We start from the raw sequence: 21792 nt of genomic DNA, 5'->3' as shown, positions 1-21792 counted from the left end.
CTTGGGGTGTTTCTGATATGTTTCTAAGCTTAAAAAAGAAATATTGAGATGACTTTATTCTAAAAAAAAAATATATATATATGCATGCACTGCCAATGAGCTAACTGGTTAAAAGTTTGCAGATCTGTTTCCCTCCTGCAACACATGGTGTAATGCTCTATTTCAGAGGCCAAAGACCTATAGGACATAGTGGTAAAGATTGGAAAACTTTTCTCAGGTTCTTCCTTTCAGTGATTTGACCACCAGAAACTGATAAATATTATTAATGAGCTTCCATCTTTTTATTCTTACAGACCCTGTTTTTGTTGGAATCAAAACAAAGTATGTGAGCGAAAGGGCAGAAATACGGCAAAGGAAACCATCTACCTGTTCTTCTGCTGATATTGCAATTATTGTAAGTAGAGATGCTTTACTGAAATCCTCTAAGTTACAGATTGTACAACACCTCTTTATTCAGATTTACTGATTAATGCTGACTCTTTCTGATCACTTTGCAAGTAGAGGGGGGAAAACAAAATCCAAATATGCAACAATTTCCTAAAAAAACACCAGTGCTCTATACTCTCTTTTACAAGATGCCCTAAACTGTTTTTTTACAAGATGTTCAGGATTTAGAGATCATGAACAGAAAAACTATGAAACTGTCCTGTTTTCAGAAGACTATCACCACTCAATCGAGTCATATATGAGGAGTTCCTGATGACTGACTATTCTACCTATACGTGCATGAAACATTTTTACACTACCATATGGCACTTCATTTTTTTAAACAGATGATAGAGAACTGCTTGATAACAATTACAAATAAACCGATGATTTTGAAAAGAAAACTATTTTGAAAAGAAAGAAGAATTCAGTTAGAATGCTCTTGAAGCAATTTATAAACTTCAAATAGTGACAAGTAAACCACATATATTTTTTAGCAGCTATTGCAAAGAGCATCATGGGAAGAAAAGCCCTGTAAGCGTACCTGGGCTTAGAGTCCCTAACCCCTAGCTGCAAATATCAAACCTACAGGATTGTATAACAATTCAATCGGAAAACTGACTGGCTTGTCCAGAATTTGCCGTTACCTGCTTTGCCCAAAGCAAAAGAACAACTTCTACAACGTCAAGAACGCTCTGCACAAGTAATGGTAACAGAATTCTCCGCCAGTTTCCTAAAACTGGAGATTATTGTAGAAATTGCATTTTCAGTTTGGGAAGGCAGCATGTGAAGGAGAAAGAGGAACAGCTCTAGAGCAACAAAAAATCTTAAATAAACATATAAAAAAAAGATTAAATGGACTGGATTTGACAATTACAATTTTTGTGTGATTGCACCAGCTCTCTTGAAAGCAAGCAGGGTTAGGGTATACCAAACACAGAATAACTTCTGAAAGTCAACAAATCAGAGATTAGCAAACAAATAAAAGAGAATTTGATCTATTTCCGATCAGAGATGCATAGAAATTGCACGCATTCTCTGAGCCCATTTTAAAGCTACGTTGCCAGCAGCACTTTTTTCTAAAAACCAGTAAGAATTTCCAAGCAATTCATTGAGTAAAGCAGCTACTTCAGCCTAATCAGGGAGCACAAGTGCAGAATCATGCAAATTCATCCAACAACTGACTTCCCCGAGATAGACCGCTGATTTATCTTTTCAGCCTGCACTACAAAAGGGTCAGATCCTGAAATCAAACTTGGAAACACTTTGCTCAGTGGGGCTGGCTGCATGCAGATTAATAGTTTAATAAGGATTAGAGGGTGTAGGCCTGTGGGGACCAAGTAGTTATGAATAGCAGTAAAAGTATACAAGGACCTATATCCAACTACTGCTTTATTAAGGCACCAGCAATCACATTTTATTTAACTATGCAGAATACAGACTTTTACTAACAACACAGGGGGGCTTGACTGACAAATTAGTTCCTCCTTTCTTACCAAACACAATGAAAACTTGATTTTAAATGTGTTTGCTACAGCTTTAGAGAAGACCTCAAGAATTTTCCTCTCCAGCTCTGGACCTAAACCAACACAGGCAGAATTTAAAAGCACAACCACCCCAAATTCTCATTGTACTTTTACACTAAAAGGGTCCAATATCTAGTTATTGTATTGAGGTCCAGTCTAAAACTTAAAAATCTTGTTCTTTTACTGTATTTTTTCCAACAAAATACTGCTAATTTTGCACCAATTAAACTATTTCACTTGTAACACCCTACTTCTTCTTGTTCAGAGTATTACACAACACTTGAGACCACTCCTTGTAGGAGATGAAATTCATCATGCAGGTGGGTACTGCTTTGATATTAACCTATTTGCATGCAGGTAAAAAATATTTATCCTCTATAGTCAACAGTCATCAAATAGCAAAAGATTGGAATGGCAAGCACAGAAATTCTACTTGTATCTCCCTCAGTCCCTCAAAGCTCTCACTTTTCTCAGGACCACACTTTCAGTGCCTCAGCAGCCTATGTCCATTTTTTCTTCACTGTTTCTTCTCTCTCCATTTCACAGGTCCTCAAGCATCTTTTCCACAAACACTCTGCCTCTGTTTTGGGTAGAGGAAAGTCTGAAATTGAGTTGAAGATAGTTGCTATTTTATAGATTTAGTCATACCAAGTAGCTTAATATTGTCTTACTATTATTAGCAGCTCCTCTATCTAAAGTGGAGGGTAGATTCCCTATCTCAAAATCTGAAATTTAGCCAAAACCACAATTTAACTGAGTTAGAATAAAAATCTAAAAATAAAATCCTGTGTCATTTTTTCAGGAAATTACTTGAACATGCCAGCTTTCAGCTAAACCAGTGTTGCACCAAAGTTAACTCAGACTGTAAATGCCTGTATCACATCAAGCAAAAAGAAAATGTTCTTCCTATTACTCCCTACAAATTCTAGCACATGATGTTTTCAATCTTTTTCTTATTATCTCTTTGCAGATATATTCCATGCAGTGTCCCATTTCAACACTTACATTTTTTACTGTTTGTTATTGTTTATTGTCACCCTAATGTCACAACTGCTAAAAATGTAACCAATCATTTATTTTTAGAATCACCCAAGATTTTTTCCGGTCTGACATTTGTCATAATGCTGTTACTATTTCTTTAACAGTTTCTTTCATGACAAAAGTATGTTAACAATTCCACCACCTCCAAGTAACTTACTTTATAATCACAGATACAATAGGTAGTTCTAAGATGTGCAGACTTCAAGTCAGGTATCTGTGTCTCTTATCTCTACCCAGCATGAAACTTGTATAAAATACAGTAACCCTGAGAGCCACGCCTTATTCTTTTGTCCTCTTTGACTGACTGAAAACACTCCTCCTCTTACACCCAGCAAGCTCTAGCACATTATTTCTTTATCCTCTTCTTATCACCCCTTTGCAACTAAACTCGCACCTTAGAGGGAACTGGAGATGAAGCAAGGACAGATATAAGACTCACTTAATTAAACAGGCTAAGGCAGCACTCTTTACAGCTTCTAAATACATGGAATTTCTTCAGCAAAACTTTCGACACAACATGAAGCCACATCTAATTAGATATCTCACCTACACAAAAAAGATATGTAATTATGAAAACTTTTCCTCTCTTCTTTCCTGAGGTTTCCGCTTTCAGGGATCATATATAAATTTTAGATTTTATTTAAACAGAATTATCTGTGAAGACTTTTGCCAGAATGTGTTATGTCTAGACTCCCTCAAGTCCCACTACCCACTCTGATAGCTATCCGATAATGTTCACAGAACATCAACAGCATCACCTAGGACATTGTTTCTTATTACATTGTAATCTTAATTCCAGCATTAAAACTCCCTTTAAAACTGCTTGGTTCAAATATTTCATTCATACATACATCTACAGTACATAGAAACCAACAACTCACTTGATTTACAATAAAGTACTAGAATTATTAACTTCAAACACATTTGCCAAGGAATTAGCTCACAGTCTGTTTCAAAGACATTCAATAGACATACTAAATGCCACCCATCTGGATTTTTTTCTAAAATCTTGTCCAATCTTAGATTCTAAGATACATTCTTATATCCTGATTAACAAATTAATGACTGATACACTAAGTCAAGTATATCAACACCCTGTCATCACCTACATAAAAAAGGGAGAAGAACATAGAGAAGCGGATTTTTTCGGGTTTCTTGATGGTATCTTTCTGAGTAATTTTTTTACAGTCTCTCTCTTGAGTCATTGGAAACAGAAATTAAAAAAAGGGGAGCATGAAAAAGAAACAAAACAAAATTGCAGTACCTGAATTAAATTTCTCCTCTACGTATAAATCACAGATTTATCCCCACAGCATGCATAATAATGCATCAAAATATTCAGACCTCTCTGTCTTTCTTAGATACTGTCATTGTTCTCAACATAGTTTGAAAAGGCCACCAAAACACAGCATTTACTGTCCTGCATTAAGGTATTCAGAAGAAGTAACTGAAATAACTTAATTGGATTAAGTTGGAAAATCCAGACATAAACACAATGACACCAAGATAAAATAAATTTTTATTTTTCATTCAGATGTTTGCTGGATATTTCAAACTAGACTGCCCCCTAGAAGCAGACACTGTTCTATCTCCCTAGAGCAATCCATCTTTTTATATATAGATAATGGATATGTATTTGCAACAGAAACTGCAGGTGAAAAATTCTCCCCCAGAATCCCAAGCGCATGGGATGTCACATGGCAAAGGTAAGACCAGGTGATTTTGTTGTTAAGATCTAAAAGTTAGTAATTGACCTGATGAGGTTGCTGAATATATGAGACCATATTACATACAGGGAACAAATAGAGACTCTTAACTGAAATTATTTGGTTATATTGGTTATAAACTTAAAAAGAATGAAGTCACTTATTTCACTCTAAGTATGTATGCAAGGTCTTGTAATGAACCGTACAGAAGTGCACTTTATCTAACACATTAATACAACTTTTTCTTTGGTGTTAATATTGTAACTGAGTTAAGAGGTGACTATACACATCCTCAGAGAAAGACAACACCTTCAAGGTGATTGATTCTACACTTTCTCCCAACAACCTGAAAGTGGTTAATGCTTCAGGCAGAAAGACAAACCTTAAAAACTGAGTACAACCACACTAGCACTGAGGTCTCAATTCAACTTTTTTTGCTATAAAACATTTCAGAAAATTATTTCAAGATATACTTCAATAACCTCCTTTTTACAAAGCATAGCAATATGTTTTATTGTGGGTTTTATCTAAAATCAAACCAGTACAAGTTATACAGTTCATTTAAGATCCTTTTCAAGAATTTTAAACCTTAAGACTTTTTAACTAGTAGCGTATAAGCAAGTCATACTCACTCAAATAGCAAGCACAGTGGGGACAACCAACCTGCTGCTGAGACATCTTCCCACGTTCAGCTCCTGTTTCACATATCTGCTAGGCTACATAAGCTCATTTGTACTAAAAGTAACACCTACACTTTATGTGCCCTGGTGTAGTTACATCAGGATGTGGGTATATCATTTATTCTTCTTCACTCATACAAGCCTTCTCTACTGCTCAGACTAAGTCAAGGGTTTTCAATTGTGTATTTATATTTACAGTGTATTCTTTCAGATGAAGGAAGTAAATAAGCCATGTGTGTTTCAAATCTATGATACTGCTATTCAACCTTTCTCCCTCATTTTTACATAATATTCCACAGACTCTCAAAAAAACAGAGAGGAAAATTACAAGTATGTGCTTATCTCCACAGTATGTTTGGCCTGAGCCAAACTAGTGAATCTAGTACCAGCTGCAGGAGTGATTCACTTCCAGTAGAGTTGAATCCTATAGAAATTCCCAGTAGAAGATACATACAGAAGAGAGGGAAAGAAAAAAAAGAAAAAAGAAAAAAAACAAAAAAGAGGCAGAAACATTTGAGTTCCAGACAATGTCAGAAACCAACAGAAACTGCATGGAAGAACACCAGCAGAATGGTTTCTAGTAACCTGAGAACTTCCATACCTCCTTCTGGTGGCAACAATCTACTACGAAATCCATGAAACAGAAGCGTATCTCACTCTTCCAGCACTAGTCCACCTGGAGGACATTGCTTATCAGCAATACCTAGCACTAGAGTTACCTGCTACAACTGTGAAGACATGAACTCTCTGATGGTTCAAACTCAGAGTCAAAATGGTTGCAAAATAGTAATAATAATAATAATAATAATAATAATAATAATAATAATAATAATAGTATTCAGTTGGGGGAGGGCTTGGTTTATGAGAAGAAAGGTTGGCGGCGGTGGTTTTAAGAGAACTGAACACTAATACTTAAGTCATCTTTTTGCCTGCTGGGATAGGTCGCCTCCCAGTGTCAAAATACAAAATTATTCTAGCAAGGCTAGAGAATTGACTTCCTCTTAAAGTAGGAGAACGCAGTTAATTTTTTGTTTTACTTATGCAAATGGTATAAATAAGAGAATACAATGACAGATGGCTCACCTCAATTGCCTGGGCATGCACTGACACCTGAACCACTTTCTGGTATCTGTGACATCTGCCTGAGCTCTAAATAGTACACTGGATTCATGGAGATTGGTACTCTTCTGGCCAGACAGAGCAAGGCAAAATATCTTAAGCTATCTCAAATGGTGTTGGACACCTGTGTTTCAACAGCTGATTCAAGCCCAGAGAGTCTATTTTGTGAACCTCAAATTTATGAAAATAATTTCTTAGTTCAAATTCTTTTTTCTTGAAAAACCTGGAATGAAAGTAATCTCTCTTTACAGGCTGTGACATTAATATATGGACAAAAAGGTACCTAGTGACAATAGTTCTTCATCAGTACATCAAGTATAATGATAATCTGCATTCTGATGAAAAGTAAGGAAAGACAAACTGTATTGATTTACTCAAAATTTCATATAAATGATATCCTGAAAAGGCAAGTTCATTGTAAATTATTGACTTTTTCTATGAAAAAATTCACCTCATTTGGTGAAAGCTGCTATAAAACAAAAACTTCTCAACATCCACCAAGCATGCCAACTTGGTACATTTATTACTTTGATAAATGGAACTTCTGCAATATCACTGAGAGAAGAAAAAAAAAACACCAAGGAAAATTAGATTCTATCATTTCTACACACTCACAGTCACCAGAATATACTCCAACATTTAAAATCTTATTTTAAGGAACTCTCCTTTATTATTCAAAACTGCATTTAAAAAAAATAATCTGATAGTAGCGTTGGTTTGATTTTTATTTAAATAAAACAGTACACCTTGCATGAGAGCCTTGTGCCAGAAACATGCATGCATAAACTTAGTCTGTAGCATCACACAAAAAAAAGTTAGGCTAGGTACAGATGGAAAAGATGCGTGAGAATCCACACTGAATTACAGAACCACAGAATACACTACTCAGATAACAACAGTACTTGCACATAGCATAGCACAGACTGTGAAAACATAAAACTACAATCATATGAAGTTTCAGATTATGAACTTAAAACCAGTTCCTCTACCAAAATAGGAAGGTACAAAAAACAATAGAACATAATTCTCTTTTGCATTTACAGGTAAAAATATTGCGATTATAACTATTCCTTTCTACTCCTAAAACCATTACAATTCTAAATTCAAGATGTCACAGTACTAGAAATTTAGAAGTGTGCAAGTTACTGCCCACTGGGAGACTGACAATCCCCCCATTACAGCAACAGATTTTAGAGTGGGAAATTTTAATAGATGCTGTTCTCAGGAAATGCTGAGTTTGTGACGTAAGAACCAAAACAGGGGCAGTAGATGATGGCAGTAAGATGGGCTAAAATAAAATATAAGGAACAGATCAAGATAAAAGAAATAAAAAATAAAGAAAAAATGAGAGAGAGCATTCCATGACAACTATAAAGCTGACAGTGGCACTATGATTAAGTGAAATGTCAAACTGCAGAATGCACAGTATTTGCTCTGAAGTGGTGTACTAACATCAGGACCAGAAATGGAAAGCATGTCTGGTTCCTGAATCCTTGTAAGATTTCATTAGCAGCCAAGTCAACGACATAAGGTGGCTAATTATGATTTCCAGCAAGTAAAAACATTCATTTGTACAACTTGAATGATGCTGATATCATTGCAGACTGGTATCAAATATATCAACATGCAGTGTTTAAAAAAAAAAAGTTTCCTTCACAGCAGTACCTAATTCAAGCTAATAAAATAAGCTGATACAAGAATCACTCATGAGCTTATGCACATAGCTATTTCTGATATTCAGCACTAAAACACTGCTGTAGGAGTAGCAAGATACTTTTTAAGCCTAGGCCTTTAAATCATTCACCCACATTTAAAAAAAAAAAAAGTACAACTAAGTAGAATTTTTATTTTTGTTTTTAAACAGACAACTAATATTTTATTGTACAAAAGCAACCTAAACATAATCCTCATTGAAAAAATTATTACCTCAATAAATTATGAGAGGTGGAAAAGTGCTTTTGTGTGGTAAGTATAATTTCTTCTCTGATAAAATTATTTAAGTCATGCATATTGTCTCTCAATAAATATTTCATAATAAATATATTGTTTGGATAGCATAAGCTGGTCATGGCTATCCTCAAGACAATGACTCTCTTTTACCCAAACAAATCAGGATACTAAATAACTTTTCTTCCCTTTGAAACAGTCATAACTGCTTGAGGCTGCTGCAGCACAAAAACAAAGTATCTTCACAAAGATCTCGAAACAGTCAAGCTGAAAATCTAAGCCAAAGTTTCATTTAACAGCCTGTCAGTTTTTTGATGTGAACCTAATGAATGCAGTGGCAAACAAATCCATCAAACCTACCATCGAAACAACTGCACTTCATCCCACCAAAGGGAAAAATACAACCTGCAGGCCAGCACTTTGATCTAACCTATCCACAGAAAACACGTTGCTAAGCAGCTACCACTGAAGAATGTATGAGTAATTACTGACTTTATTTTATGAAAGACAGCAACAGTACTTGAGTAGCCCAAGTTTCAAGTAGAAAAGGTTGGTAGACTTCTCTCCTCAGGTTCTACATATCAGCTAAACAACAAAAAGCTTGCCAGCACCAACATCTGAAAACAAATCACGTCTTAAAAGGAGCTGCAATACAAAAGAATCATTATAATGACTAGTAAAATCACCTAGTGTGACTCTATCCCTGATAGAAGGCAGTAAAATTTACATACATTTATACCGAGTGAACATCACCAAGTGGTGCCACAGAACAGACACAGTGAGCAATGAGAAGCAGTATTCGGAAATGCCAGTGCTTTCTCTGAAAGCTTTTGAAAGTATGGGTATCGATTTGGGCAAGGGGTGATGAAGAGTTGTGAGAAACCCTGACACAAGGATTTGGAAAAGCACCAGACGGGGGATTGTGGGGATTTAAACAGTAACAAGAGGAAAAAGGAAGGAAAGAAACTAAAATAATCACCACTGCATAAAGAAGAATTAGAGAGCCCTGACTGAACCTGCTCACATCACCAATTTCCTGGACATTTCCTACACAGGACCTCCATCTCAACCCAATTCTCTGTTCTGTGAACTACCTTCTCCTGTAAGCTTAGATGGGACCATGCAGTCCAGAAGATGGACACATCCAGACACAAGGTCAAAGGATGCGCTTTGTAGGGGGATTCCCTGTGATTAGGAACTGATTTGCCAACATCCAAGTTCTTCAAACATCTACAAAACCGCAGCAAGGGAAAAAAGGAAATCCAAGAAAGAAAAAAAAAAATTGCCTGTACACAAAAGCACAGGATCTTATTCAAAGTTTAAATCTGTTTCCAGTTCTCAGTATCAAATTAGAGTGCATAAAGTTCATTGATCCTATCCACCAGAGATAAAATTTGGACAGGTAAAAATTGTGACTGAGAACCCCAGTTTTGGCACCTGTAGGTGAGAGGTCTTGCACTGCAACCCTTGTATTAGGGCAACACTGGCATTCATTAGCAATAACAATTACAACAGACAAAAATATAAAATTAATAAACACAGATGATCCACAGATTTGGGGGTGGAGGCAGAGGATGTCCCACCCTGCAGCTAACGAACATTAGGAATGCAAGATTCTTCTCAGACTAGAGACATATCTTTTATCCAATTGCTTCAGAAGGATTTTTATTTTATTAGACATAAAATAATTATGTGTAAATATTTCTATTCACCAATTCTAATAACTGAACATCATCCCTTGTTCAGCACACAAGTTATCTACTCAGCACAAATCAAAGTAGATACCTACAAAACATACAAGCTAATGCTTGTATGCCAGTGGCTCATCTGCTTTACTAACAGTAACAAAATGCACTGGAGTAAGGAAACTCAAAATGCACTTCATGAAGCTACACATTACCAGCCTACTCCAATAATTGTAGCTCCATTAGGAAAATGACAAAATTCACAGAAGCCTGAAGAAATATCCTATCTGCCCCTATTTTGTACCATTTCATGTTTTTTAAAAAATAAATAGCATTCAACAAATGAAAGTTATAGGATGATGATGATGATGATTAAGAATATCTAAAGTTTAGAGTGCCTCTCATCCTCACAGAACATAACAAACACAACTAAAGTACTTGTGAGCTGAGCACCACCTACCTTTGGTTCTCTAAGTCACGTCATTACCGTACATCAGCACTTCACCAGCACGCCTCTGCACCACACTCATTTGCCAAGCATATTCAGGAAAGCATGGCTGGTTTGTTCCTTTCACCAGTATCTCCTATTTCTCTTCCTGTGTGTTCTTGCCAGTGGAAAGAGACAGCAAAAACTACACCGTTTCTCCCCTGGAGTTGCGGGACTTTTAGTATATCTGTTATTTCTCCATTTCTGCTTTTTTTTTTTTTTTTAATCTACTTTTCGCCTCTGCTTAATTCTGTCCAAAAGTGAGAGCAAAGCTCAAAACAGCAGCCGAACTGTAGCAAAGAGCACAGTGGAGGTGCCACCTCCAGAGTGGAAGTCTTACACAAACTCTAAAAAACAAGCTGGAGGGTACATCCCTACTCCCAGGGTTCAGCTACTGCAGGTAGGTAGCGTACACATAGTGAAACCAAGATCACAAGTTTAGCATTTTTAAAGGCAGAAAATAATTTTTGGAATTTGCATCCATAGTCTCTGCTTAACCAAAGTTTCCAGTACTGAGTGTCTAAATGATCTGATTTAACATTTCCAACTGATTTCACAGAATCTTTAACACCATCTCATTTCATGCAGGAAAGCAGTATCGTCACACAGCCTAAATATTTACTACAACTTTAATGGAAATCTTTGCCTGATTTTTTTTTCCAAAATTAATGAAGAATGAATATTGACTGGACTTCAGGATTTTTTCGTTTTCTAAGACAGAAATCCTGCTGTAAGCAACTAGAAACTATTCTGTAAAAATAAGTGTTCCTGTAGGAAGACAAATAACCAGTCATCAGTATACAATATTCTCTAAGGAGAATACAGCAACAAACTGACCGAGATATTGTTGCGTTTTGCTGATGCAGGCAATTTCTGCAGTACAATACAGGGGAACTAGGGGATCCAAAATATTTTTTTCAATTGAAATTCTTGTACATACCACATACAGAAAGAAAAGATAAGTCAAACACAACATCAGTACTCTGAAGAATGACAAATGGGAATGCGAGGTTGTGTGGTGGGGTTTTTTTTTTCTTTTAAATGAAATTACCAGAGCTGCAAATAAAACTTACTAAAATATCAGTGTTCTTTGGGAACACAGACTTCTTACCTTTTTAATTAATACTTTCAGGAAGTTTCCTGAGGTTGTGATAAAACTAATCATAGCTACCCTCATGTTTTTCTAGAGAAACACCATAATCAAGCAACAGAATACCCAATTTGCAGTAACTCCGTAACTTGTCTGTGCTTTCAAAGTGTCATATAATTACAATTTAAGAACAGATAATCAATTATAATACTTTGTCTGATTTGTTTACCCTATTTGTACAGCATAAACAAATATAAGTATTATGAAGAATTAACTCTGACCATTTGCCAAAGAAACTGGAGTTCACATTTGACAATGGTATGTAAGACTTCTCTATAGAGGGAGACTAGTCATTACTGCCTCAGCGACCACTTTGAAACTTTCAGACATTTAAATTCAACTGCAGACACCACAGAACTACTTTAATTTCTTATACTATATATGCACAATACTGCTTCTATGTGAAATAACCACAGAGCACAGAATGCAGTGTCCTAAGATGAAAGTTTTATCCATATGCTAGAGAATTTTGACTAAATAAAACTATTCACAGTGTATATGCCAAGACTTCCAAGCTAAAAATTCAGAATTTCAGTAGCACTTTTGGAGTGCTGTAAAGGAATAAAATTTCATTAGCTTTAAAAAATTATCTTCTAACACCACTGAATTTAAACGTGACATTAAGTATGCAGTATAATACAATAACCGAGAGGCACGCTGCAGCCATAAAACATTTAATAGTTTGTACCGGGGCAGCTGCACAGCAAATGGTGGACCATTCTTTTAAAACATAAGAAATACGAAGCCTGTACACTGAAAGGGATGTAGCTGCAGGTATCACTACCTCAGCTTTGCTACCTCTGAAGATAAAGTTTGCCATTCTTGAAGTTCAGCTGAATCAATTTTAGAGCTGCAGCACATTCATACCTTTTAAAATCCAGGACAGTTTTACCTGCCACAATTAACTTGTATGTGTCCATGCCCATATTCCTCTCAACTTTGTTTCACTGACTATCTGTAGAAATTCCAAACTATCAAATACATAGATTTTTTTTTTTTAATTAACTTTATTAAAAGTCAACACCTTATCTGTTGGCTATTAAAAACACGACTTTCCGATTAAACGTAAAGACCAGCCTGAACATGTTAGATGCATATTGATGTTTTCAATACTTTCACTACTGTTAGTGTCTGCATACAGAGCAGGTGGAAAAAAAAATATTTATAAACTTTTTCTGTTTGAAGCACATTCAATCTCACTAACAATAATAAATAGTGCCTAGAATCATAAATTTCCACTATTTGAGAACCTTCTCATGATGGTCTTTCAATCCCAAGTGTTTAATGAGAGTTCACTATCATTACTTAATTGTTAAACCTGCACATCTGATTTTGCCCTTTATTCCATGTCATCTTATTAGCTAATATATTAAGCAAATCACTATTGAAAAGAGTTTTTCAAATCATGAACAGGTCAATGCAGAAAATGCCTCTGACTTAAACATTTTGGGAAGCATACTAACCAAAGCTTATACAAGCCATAATTCTGCGAAAAATCACAGAATATTGAAAAACAGTAACAAACTTCTGCTGAACAAATTGCATACTTTCTTGATTTTGTGTATTTACTCACATGCTGCACATGAAAAGAAGCAAAAAATGTATGCCACATAACAAAATTTCGGTCCAAAATATCTTCAGTAAAGCACACCTCATTTTGAAACCTGAAAATATCTACTCTGAGTTCACAGTTCCTTTATTATCTTGTACTATAAGATATCTGATGACATTAAGGATGAGAAAAGTTGAACTTGTTTCTTTAAACTTTGTTTAAAGTTTAATTATTTATGTTTCTTTGAGGTATCAAAATTCCTAGTTTAAATAAAGTGTTTTCACAAACAGTAGAGCTTAGAGCAGGTTTAAGAGCAGAAGTCAGTTATCTTCACATACTACTAACCTCAGCATATGTAGCTTCAACTTAAAAATATCCATAAATAGAAATGATTTTGAAGAACAATATATACATTAAGCTGCAAACAAAATTCACTACAGAGAGGAATATACATTGCTGGAAGTATAATACCCACTATAAAAAGAACAACTATAAATAAAATTTCAATGGCAGTATAAGGTACTACCTGATATAATAGTTCTCCCTTTCTCATCGGCTTCCATAGATTCTCACAAAAAAATAACCACAGGAAAGATTTCCTTACGCACCAGTTTTCTGCAATATGACTTACCAACTTTGCTGCTTTTCCATAATCAATCCATCGGATGGTGGCAAAGTTTGTTGACTCTGCACAGTTAAAACCATGGTTAAAACCTGCATGGTATCCATATGGGAAAGTGATCACAAATTCTCCTGCCTCTTGTGTAACCTACAGCATAAAAACAAACAAAAAAAAAAACCCTCAAAGTGAACCACATTACAAAAGCAGTTCTGCTCCCGAAGCAATGAAAACTATATTTGCCTTTACAACTACCTAGAAAGAATTTTTTTTCACCTTGCACACAGTTGTGATTTAATGCAAGCAGAAATAGTATACTTAAGACAATGTTGTTTACTATAAAATACATAGCTACAAGTATTACTTTACAAACTCAGAAAGTACTTTCAAAAAAGCTAATCTTGGAGCAGAGGTTCACTGGTAATAAATCCTGGAAGTGCACAGAGCTAGAAAAAACAGTGCAAAGAATATATCAATCTTCCTGACTGAGAGGAAGCAGAGACAGGCTGGACCAAAATACCCACAATTATCAACCCTAAAAGAAATTATTCTGTCCACCACCCTGGACAGAAGATGTTTCTATAGAATGGCACCAGAACTTTTCTTGGAAAGACTGGAGAGAGATCTTATTCTCACTCTTCTCTCCCATACACATCCATTTCAAAAACTATGATTTGAAGACCTGTGACTGAGGGCCTGACTTGCCTTTTAAGTTACTTACTATTGATGATCAAGCATGAAGTAGGAGAAACTCTAAGTTAATGAGCCTTAGCAGTTAAAGAAAACAATGTTGTTCATCCCAAAGGACCACACTGGATACATCTGGATCCCTTCAGGCAGTATCTTTAAATAATTTTGGATAGGAAAGGAGGAAGAAGAATTAACGACAATTGCCCTGCACCAATTCTTCAGCCTTACAGCTACTAACACCAAAGGGATTCTTGCATTGGAAATGCCATGCAGAATGTCTCAATGTAAAGCCATTAAAACACCGCTTTAGACATTTCATTAGAACAAATTTTAATCTGCCCCCGTCCTTCCCCTCCTTCTCTTTAAGCACAATTTAAGGGAGCAGAAGGACTCTGGTACTATTGATAATGGGAATTCCAAATACCTAAAGGACAAAAGGCCCGGAAGGAGATTCTCAAAGAGGAAAAGTTTGACTACAGTTAAGCTCTGACATTGCTTTACAGAATGAGCAAGGGTAGTTCCAAAGGACTGCTCTGTTCTTTACAAGTACAGTGAAAAGCAACCAAAAGTGTGCTGAGGCCACTGACTCAACAAGAAATTATAGAAAGCAGAAAAAAAGAAAAATAACAACCAAAAAACCGTAAAAAACCCACGGCCATAGTAATTATATTTTGTACAGCCAAAAAGAAACCAAATTCCTAGTAGTTATAAAAGAGATATCAGATATAAAGGCTTCTAGAGTACATTACAAAAAAAAAAAAAAAAGTGGGGTAAGGTAAACAAATCACTGGTCAGGATATTCTCTTTCAAGAGAGAAATCTCATCTTCCTATACTTGGATGGACTGCTGCTCTCCTCTGGACATGAAGAAAAGGAGAGACAGCACTTCTTGTTAGTCACTAATATTCTCTCCACTCAGAGACAGCTTTAATCTCTTAAAGTCAGACCACCAAAGACTGTATCAAGGACAGGCTAGTCAGGGACTAGAAATGGCATATTGTCTTCTGAACCATCTGATAAGAGTTAATCAATAAACTAGGAGATTCAGAAGTAAAGAGTTAAAAGAGATTCCCCATACTCTGTTTGATATGCCTTTTTACATGAAACACACATCAGACAGCCGGCCCACTAAGAAGCAAACAGATCCATTTAAATGAAGCAAATAATCTGAGCAATGACTGATGACTGTTCAACAAGATGCATTTGCTGATTACAGGAAAATAAGGAGACTTCTGAGAGATTAAATAGGCTGTTTTCATTGTGTGACAATGTTTTGCATAAGTGATACAGTAATAAAAATTGGAAGGACAAATATGACTCTTTTTAGGGAAATACACTTATGATTTGAAATCACGAAAAGGGAGAGTTAAATTTTAAACAATCACCAAAATTAAAACTCACAACTCCAAACATTTTTCTTATTAATATCTCATGTCTTAAATCTCAGCTTTTTGCTGGCATAGTTGTCTTACATTCAGTTTCCACTTTTAGAATCCTCCCTTTCTTCTCCTTCAAAATTCTCATCTTATAGTTTTACGAATTCTTTGTGTGCCTTTATTTGCTCAATGCAAGAATAAATATCCACGTCAAGATATATATTTCTGATTGTATTATGGGATGAAGGAAAGAGAGGAAAACAAGAAAAATATACTTAGCAAAGCTAAAGAATAAAACTGGATCTTACATTTTGCATTTGCACTTTGCAAGGTTAATTTTTTGTGGGTTCATATTTGGTATATACATGCAAATGCACATACAGGTGCATATAGCTGCTACTGTAGCACTCCAACAATCGCTGTGGGAATGTTTAAGAAAGATTATTCTCAATGCTAACAATTCCAAAATTTATCTCAATACACTCTCCCACTGCTGACAGTTTAGCAGGTGTTCTATTGCAACAAGCAGCAGTTCAGCTGCCACCTGGTAGGCGTAGGCTGACTTATCAGCATTCAGCACATTTCCACTTCTATCACTTTGAGCCATGCGAGATCACAGCCTGGTTCTCTCTATTCACTTTCTCACTGAATCCCATTAATTACAGTTACACTTGTGTACTGTATCTGCTTCCTCCCAAGACTAGGTGACAGAACCAAACTTAAATATTTAACTATTTCTAGCACTTTTTTTTTTTTTTTAATTAGAATACAGGAATAATCAAGACACTGAAATAATAACATCAACTCCCTTACCCACCTCAAATGTGTGGTACTGAAAACAAATATGCTGGCATTCTGCAATATGCTACTTTAAACACCAAACACTGAAAATTATACTGTTCAGAGTCATGTTCTGTAAATCCAAACTATAAAACTAGTTATAAAACCTTCCAGTTTGGAAGGTTTCATCTGACACTTCATGATAAAGCACAAGGCTATGAAGGGAATCAGTATTTACCCATATATTACAAAAACTGAACTCAGCAACTACATTTCCATATGATAATGTATCACTCAGAAAACAAACTACTTCTTATATGAGTAATTTATTCAAAAAAGCTTGCTTTCCAAGGCAGGCAGTATTATTCTAAACACCTACATTTCTTCAATTTTATACATAGGTTGATTTAAGCATGAAAAGTGAAGTGATATTCCAAAAGCATACAACAAACCAGTTGCTTCATCGCACCTGTGCTGCAGTGTTGATAACACAGGGATGTTTTAGTTACTGCTGAGCAGTGCCTACACAGAGTCAAGGCCTTTTTCTGCTTCTCACACCACCCCACCAGTGAGTAGGCTGGGGGTGCACAAGAAGTTGGGAGGGGACACAGCTGGGACAGCTGACCACAGGGATATTCCACACCATATGACGTCATGCTCAGCACATAAAGCTGGGGAAAGAAGGAGGAAGGGGGGATGTTTGGAGTGATGGCATTTGTCTTCCCAAGTCACCGTTACGCGTGATGGAGCCCTGCTTTCCTGAAGATGGCTGAACACCTGCCTCCGATGGGAAGAAGTGAATGAATCCCTTATTTTGCTTTGCTTGTGCACACAGCTTTTGCTTTACCTGTTACACTGTCTTCATCTCAACCCACGAGTTTTCTCACTTTTACCCTTCTGATTCTCTCCCCTATTCCACTGGGGGGGAGCAAGCAAGCAGCTGTGTGGTCCTTAGCTGCCTACTGGGGTTAAGCCACGAGAGTACTATACATGAAAACATTCACTTAAACATATTTCTACAGGCTATGTTTCATACTGTTACAAAAATATCAACTAAAACAGACAGGAAGCACTGCATTATCCTATATTCTAGGCCAGGGAACATGATAAGTTAAGTTTGTATACACAGGTCCACATGATATCTATAAATAAACACAGCATAGACTAAAACAGAAACCACAATAATAAACAATGAGTGTGGTGAGGACAGTTTACAGGTCTATATTGCAACAGGAATAGAGTGAGAAAAAGTATATATTGCCTGGTTCTTCTGAACACCTTAAAACAGTCTGCACAATGGGAAACCAAGAATCATAACCCCTTAATGATCAAAAGGCTTTTAAAATCTCAGTATAACATAAACAGATGTTCAGGCCGGGGATCTTCTGAATCAAGCTCTACTCTTCTGAGTAGGCTTACAAAGCTCTTGAATTTAGAAATTTAGAATTTGCAAAGTGTTCAGGATACAGAATAAATATACTTAAAGAAAAAGCAATGCATTAGAAACATTGTTATTAGCTGGCACCTATAGGAAGTTCAAAGTGGAAAACAATAAGGTAGAAAATCTTGTAGGAAAAGAGAAGAAACCAAATACTTCAGATGTTTTTGAGAGCAGCTATGTATTAAACTCATCCACAAAGAAGAAAGCCAGTTATTCTTCCCACTTTCTGTTTATATAATGTTCTTATCAAATGTCAGTCTGCCATTACCTAGCAGCACAAAATAATCATTCACTCTTTTTCTAATATGTTACAGCTTTTAAAATCATAGAATCATAGAATCATTAAGATTGGAAAAGACCTCCAAGATCATCGAGTCCAACCGTCAACCCAACACCACCATGCCCACTAAACCACGTCCCAAAGTGCCTCGTCTACTCGTCTTTTAAATACCTCCAGGGATGGTGACTCAACCACTTCCCTGGGCAGCCTCTTCCAATGTTTCACCACTCTTTCAGTAAAGACATTTTTCCTCACGTCCAATCTAAACCTCCCCTGGCGCAACCTGAGGCCATTTCCTCTCGTCCTATCGCTAGTTACTTGGGAGAAGAGACCGACACCCATCTCGCTACAACCTCCTTTCAGGTAGTTGTAGAGAGCAATGAGGTCTCCCCTCAGCCTCCTTTTCTCCAGGCTAAACAATCCCAGTTCCCTCAGCCACTCCTCAGAAGACTTGCTCTCCAGACCTCTCACCAGCCTCGTTGCCCTTCTCTGGACACACTCCAGCACCTCGACGTCCTTCTTGGAGTGAGGGGCCCAAAACTCAACAGAGTATTCGAGGTGGGGCCTCACCAGTGCCAAGTACAGGGGCACGATCACTTCCCTACTCCTGCTGGCCACACTATTTCTGATACAGGCCAGGATGCCATTGGCCTTCTCGGCCACCTGGGCACACTGCCGGCTCATGTTCAGCCGGCTGTCAACCAGCACCCCCAGGTCCTTTTCCGACAGGCAGCTTTCCAGCCACTCTTCCCCAAGCCTGTAGTGCTGCATGGGGTTGTTGTGGCCGAAGGGCAGGACCCGGCACTTGGCCTTGTTGAACCTCATACAGTTGGCCTGGGCCCATCGATCCAGCCTGTCCAGGTCCCTCTGCAGAGCCTTCCTACCCTCGAGCAGACCAACACTCCCACCCAACTTGGTGTCGTCTGCAAACTTACTGAGGGTGCACTCGATCCCCTCATCCAGATCATTGATAAAGATATTGAACAAGACCAGCCCCAAAACTGAGCCCTGGGGAACACCGCTCGTGATCGGCCACCAACTGGATGTAACTCCATTCACCACAACTCTCTGGGCCCGGCCGTCCAGCCAGTTTTTGACCCAGCACAGAGTACACCTGTCTAAGCCGTGAGCCGCCAGCTTCTCTAGGAGAATGCTGTGGGAGATGGTGTCAAAGGCCTTGCTGAAGTCCAGGTAGGCCACATCCACAGCCTTTCCCTCGTCCACTAGGCAGGTCACCTGGTCATAGAAGGAGATCAGGTTGGTCAAGCAGGACCTGCCTCTCATGAACCCGTGCTGGCTGGGCCGGATCCCCTGGTTGTCCCGCTCATGCCTTGTGAGCGCCCTCAAGATGAACCGCTCCATAATCTTCCCTGGCACCGAGGTCAGGCTGACAGGCCTGTAGTTCCCCGGATCCTCCTTCCGGCCCTTCTTGTAGATGGGCGTCACATTGGCAAGCCTCCAGTCATCCGGGACCTCCCCCGTTAACCAGGACTGCTGATAAATGATGGAGAGTGGCTTGGCGAGCTCCTTGCCAGCTCCCTCAGCACTCTTGGGTGGATCCCATCCGGCCCCATAGACTTGTGAGCGTCCAGGTGGCGTAGCAGGTCATTGACTGCTTCCTCTTGGATTACGGGGGGTTCATCCTGCTCGCCGTCCCTGTCTTCCAGCTCGGGGGGCTGAGTACCCTGAGGATAACTGGTCTGCCTGTTAAAGACTGAGGCAAAGAAGGCATTGAGTACCTCAGCCTTTTCCTCATCCTCAGTGACAATGTTCCCCCCCACATCCAGTAAAGGATGGAGATTCTCCTTGGCTCTCTTCTTGTCATTAATATAGTTGTAAAAACTTTTTTTGTTGTCTCTAACAACAGCGGCCAGATTGCGTTCTAGCTGGGCTTTTGCCTTTCTCATTTCTTCTCTGCACGACCTAACGAGATCCCTGTACTCTTCTTGAGTCGCCTGCCCCTTCTTCCACAAGTGGTAAACTCTCCTTTTTTTCCTGAGTCCCAGCAAAAGCTTCCGTTCAGCCAGGCCAGTCGTCTTCCCCGCTTGTTCTTCTTACGGCACACGGGGACAGCCTGCTCCTGCGCCTTTAAGACTTCCTTCTTGAAGAACATCCAGCCTTCTTGGACCCCTTTGCCGTTCAGGACTGTCTCCCAAGGGACTCTCTCAACCAGCGTCCTGAACAGGCCAAAGTCCACCCTCTGGAAGTCCATATATATATATATATATCTTAATTTAATTTAAGTAAGAGTTCTTTTGGTTTTATTCCATCTGAAACTTTTTAGATCATAATACTGATAAAGTTACATTTAATTACATCAGAAAAACAATATACAAAATAAAGAAATGAAACATTTATTTTAAAATATTAGGTATATAACTTAAATCAATACAGCTAGTTAAGAAGTGTTCCAGTCAACAGAAAATCACATGCAAGCTTGCATGGAAATAAAATAGAAATAAAAAATATTGGTAATGCCTTAAAAATCACAGAAACTTTTAGGATAAAGATTATGATAGCTACAAGTGTTTTCTGCTAGAAAATTCCAAGCTAAACCATGTAAAAGTCGTAATACTACAAGCAATTTTTTTCATCTTTTCATGGAGTCAGCACCTAAAAAAAAATAAAAATAATAATTTTGCCTTACCTTTACTATAAACAATCTTTATAGTAAACACAATCTAATTCAATGCATGAATGCACAGTTTAAAAATAAACACTAATGTACCTTGTCAAAAGGAATTCCATACTTTTTCAATATCGATGGAGAAATCAGAGTCATCTTGTGGCGAAGAAAAGCATCGCATCCATGAGAGCTGCTTGGGAAGAACCCTAATAAGGCAAGATAAGCAAAATTGGGTATCTTTTAATTAAAGCAAGTAGGAAATTATTTTAATATTTTACAATGCATAATACTGTTTAAACTTGTTTTAGAATTTTTTATTGTGTCATTGCTAGGTTCTGAGAGATTTGTATAAAAATCAAATGCACCTCCTAAGGTTTTCAACTGATTGTCAGGGGGAGGGGTTGCAGGGGTTTGGGGTTTTTGTGTTTATTTGTTTGTTTGTTAAGAAGTGAAATAACTTAAAATAAATTTGGACCTGTAAATTTAGGCATACTTTTCTTACCCTTTACAGAAATATTTTTTTGTTGGGTTTTGGGGTTTTTTTACATTAACATTCATTCTGCAACCCCTGCACACATGAAAATCAACTGTAGTATATAAATTTAGAAGGATTCCAGAAGGACTAGGGTTTATCTAGCACTTGCAGACCATCTATACAGTAA

The 21792-nt window shown here is 37.4% G+C and overlaps 1 protein-coding gene across 11 annotated transcripts in view; it reads right to left on the bottom strand.

The window, feature by feature from the left end:
• The window catches only part of KDM4C (lysine demethylase 4C), a 295962-nt gene that overhangs the window by 215140 nt on the left and 59030 nt on the right, over nt 1-21792 (bottom strand). For 10 of the 11 annotated variants that reach the window (XM_076363457.1, XM_076363452.1, XM_076363456.1 and 7 more), the window contains 2 exons: nt 21233-21336; nt 13951-14088 (listed from right to left, as the gene is read on the bottom strand). In XM_076363457.1, coding sequence (XP_076219572.1) covers nt 13951-14088; nt 21233-21336 — 242 coding nt within the window. Of the gene's footprint in view, nt 1-13950; nt 14089-20835; nt 21118-21232; nt 21337-21792 lie in introns of those variants that run through there. The other variant, XM_076363464.1, reaches the window with a different exon arrangement.

The sequence above is a fragment of the Aptenodytes patagonicus genome, chromosome Z (assembly GCF_965638725.1).
Source record: "Aptenodytes patagonicus chromosome Z, bAptPat1.pri.cur, whole genome shotgun sequence".
In the NCBI taxonomy this organism is placed as follows: domain Eukaryota; kingdom Metazoa; phylum Chordata; class Aves; order Sphenisciformes; family Spheniscidae; genus Aptenodytes; species Aptenodytes patagonicus.
The sequence above is the reverse complement of the archived record's forward strand: the minus strand, read 5'-3'. Positions and strand labels throughout refer to the sequence as shown.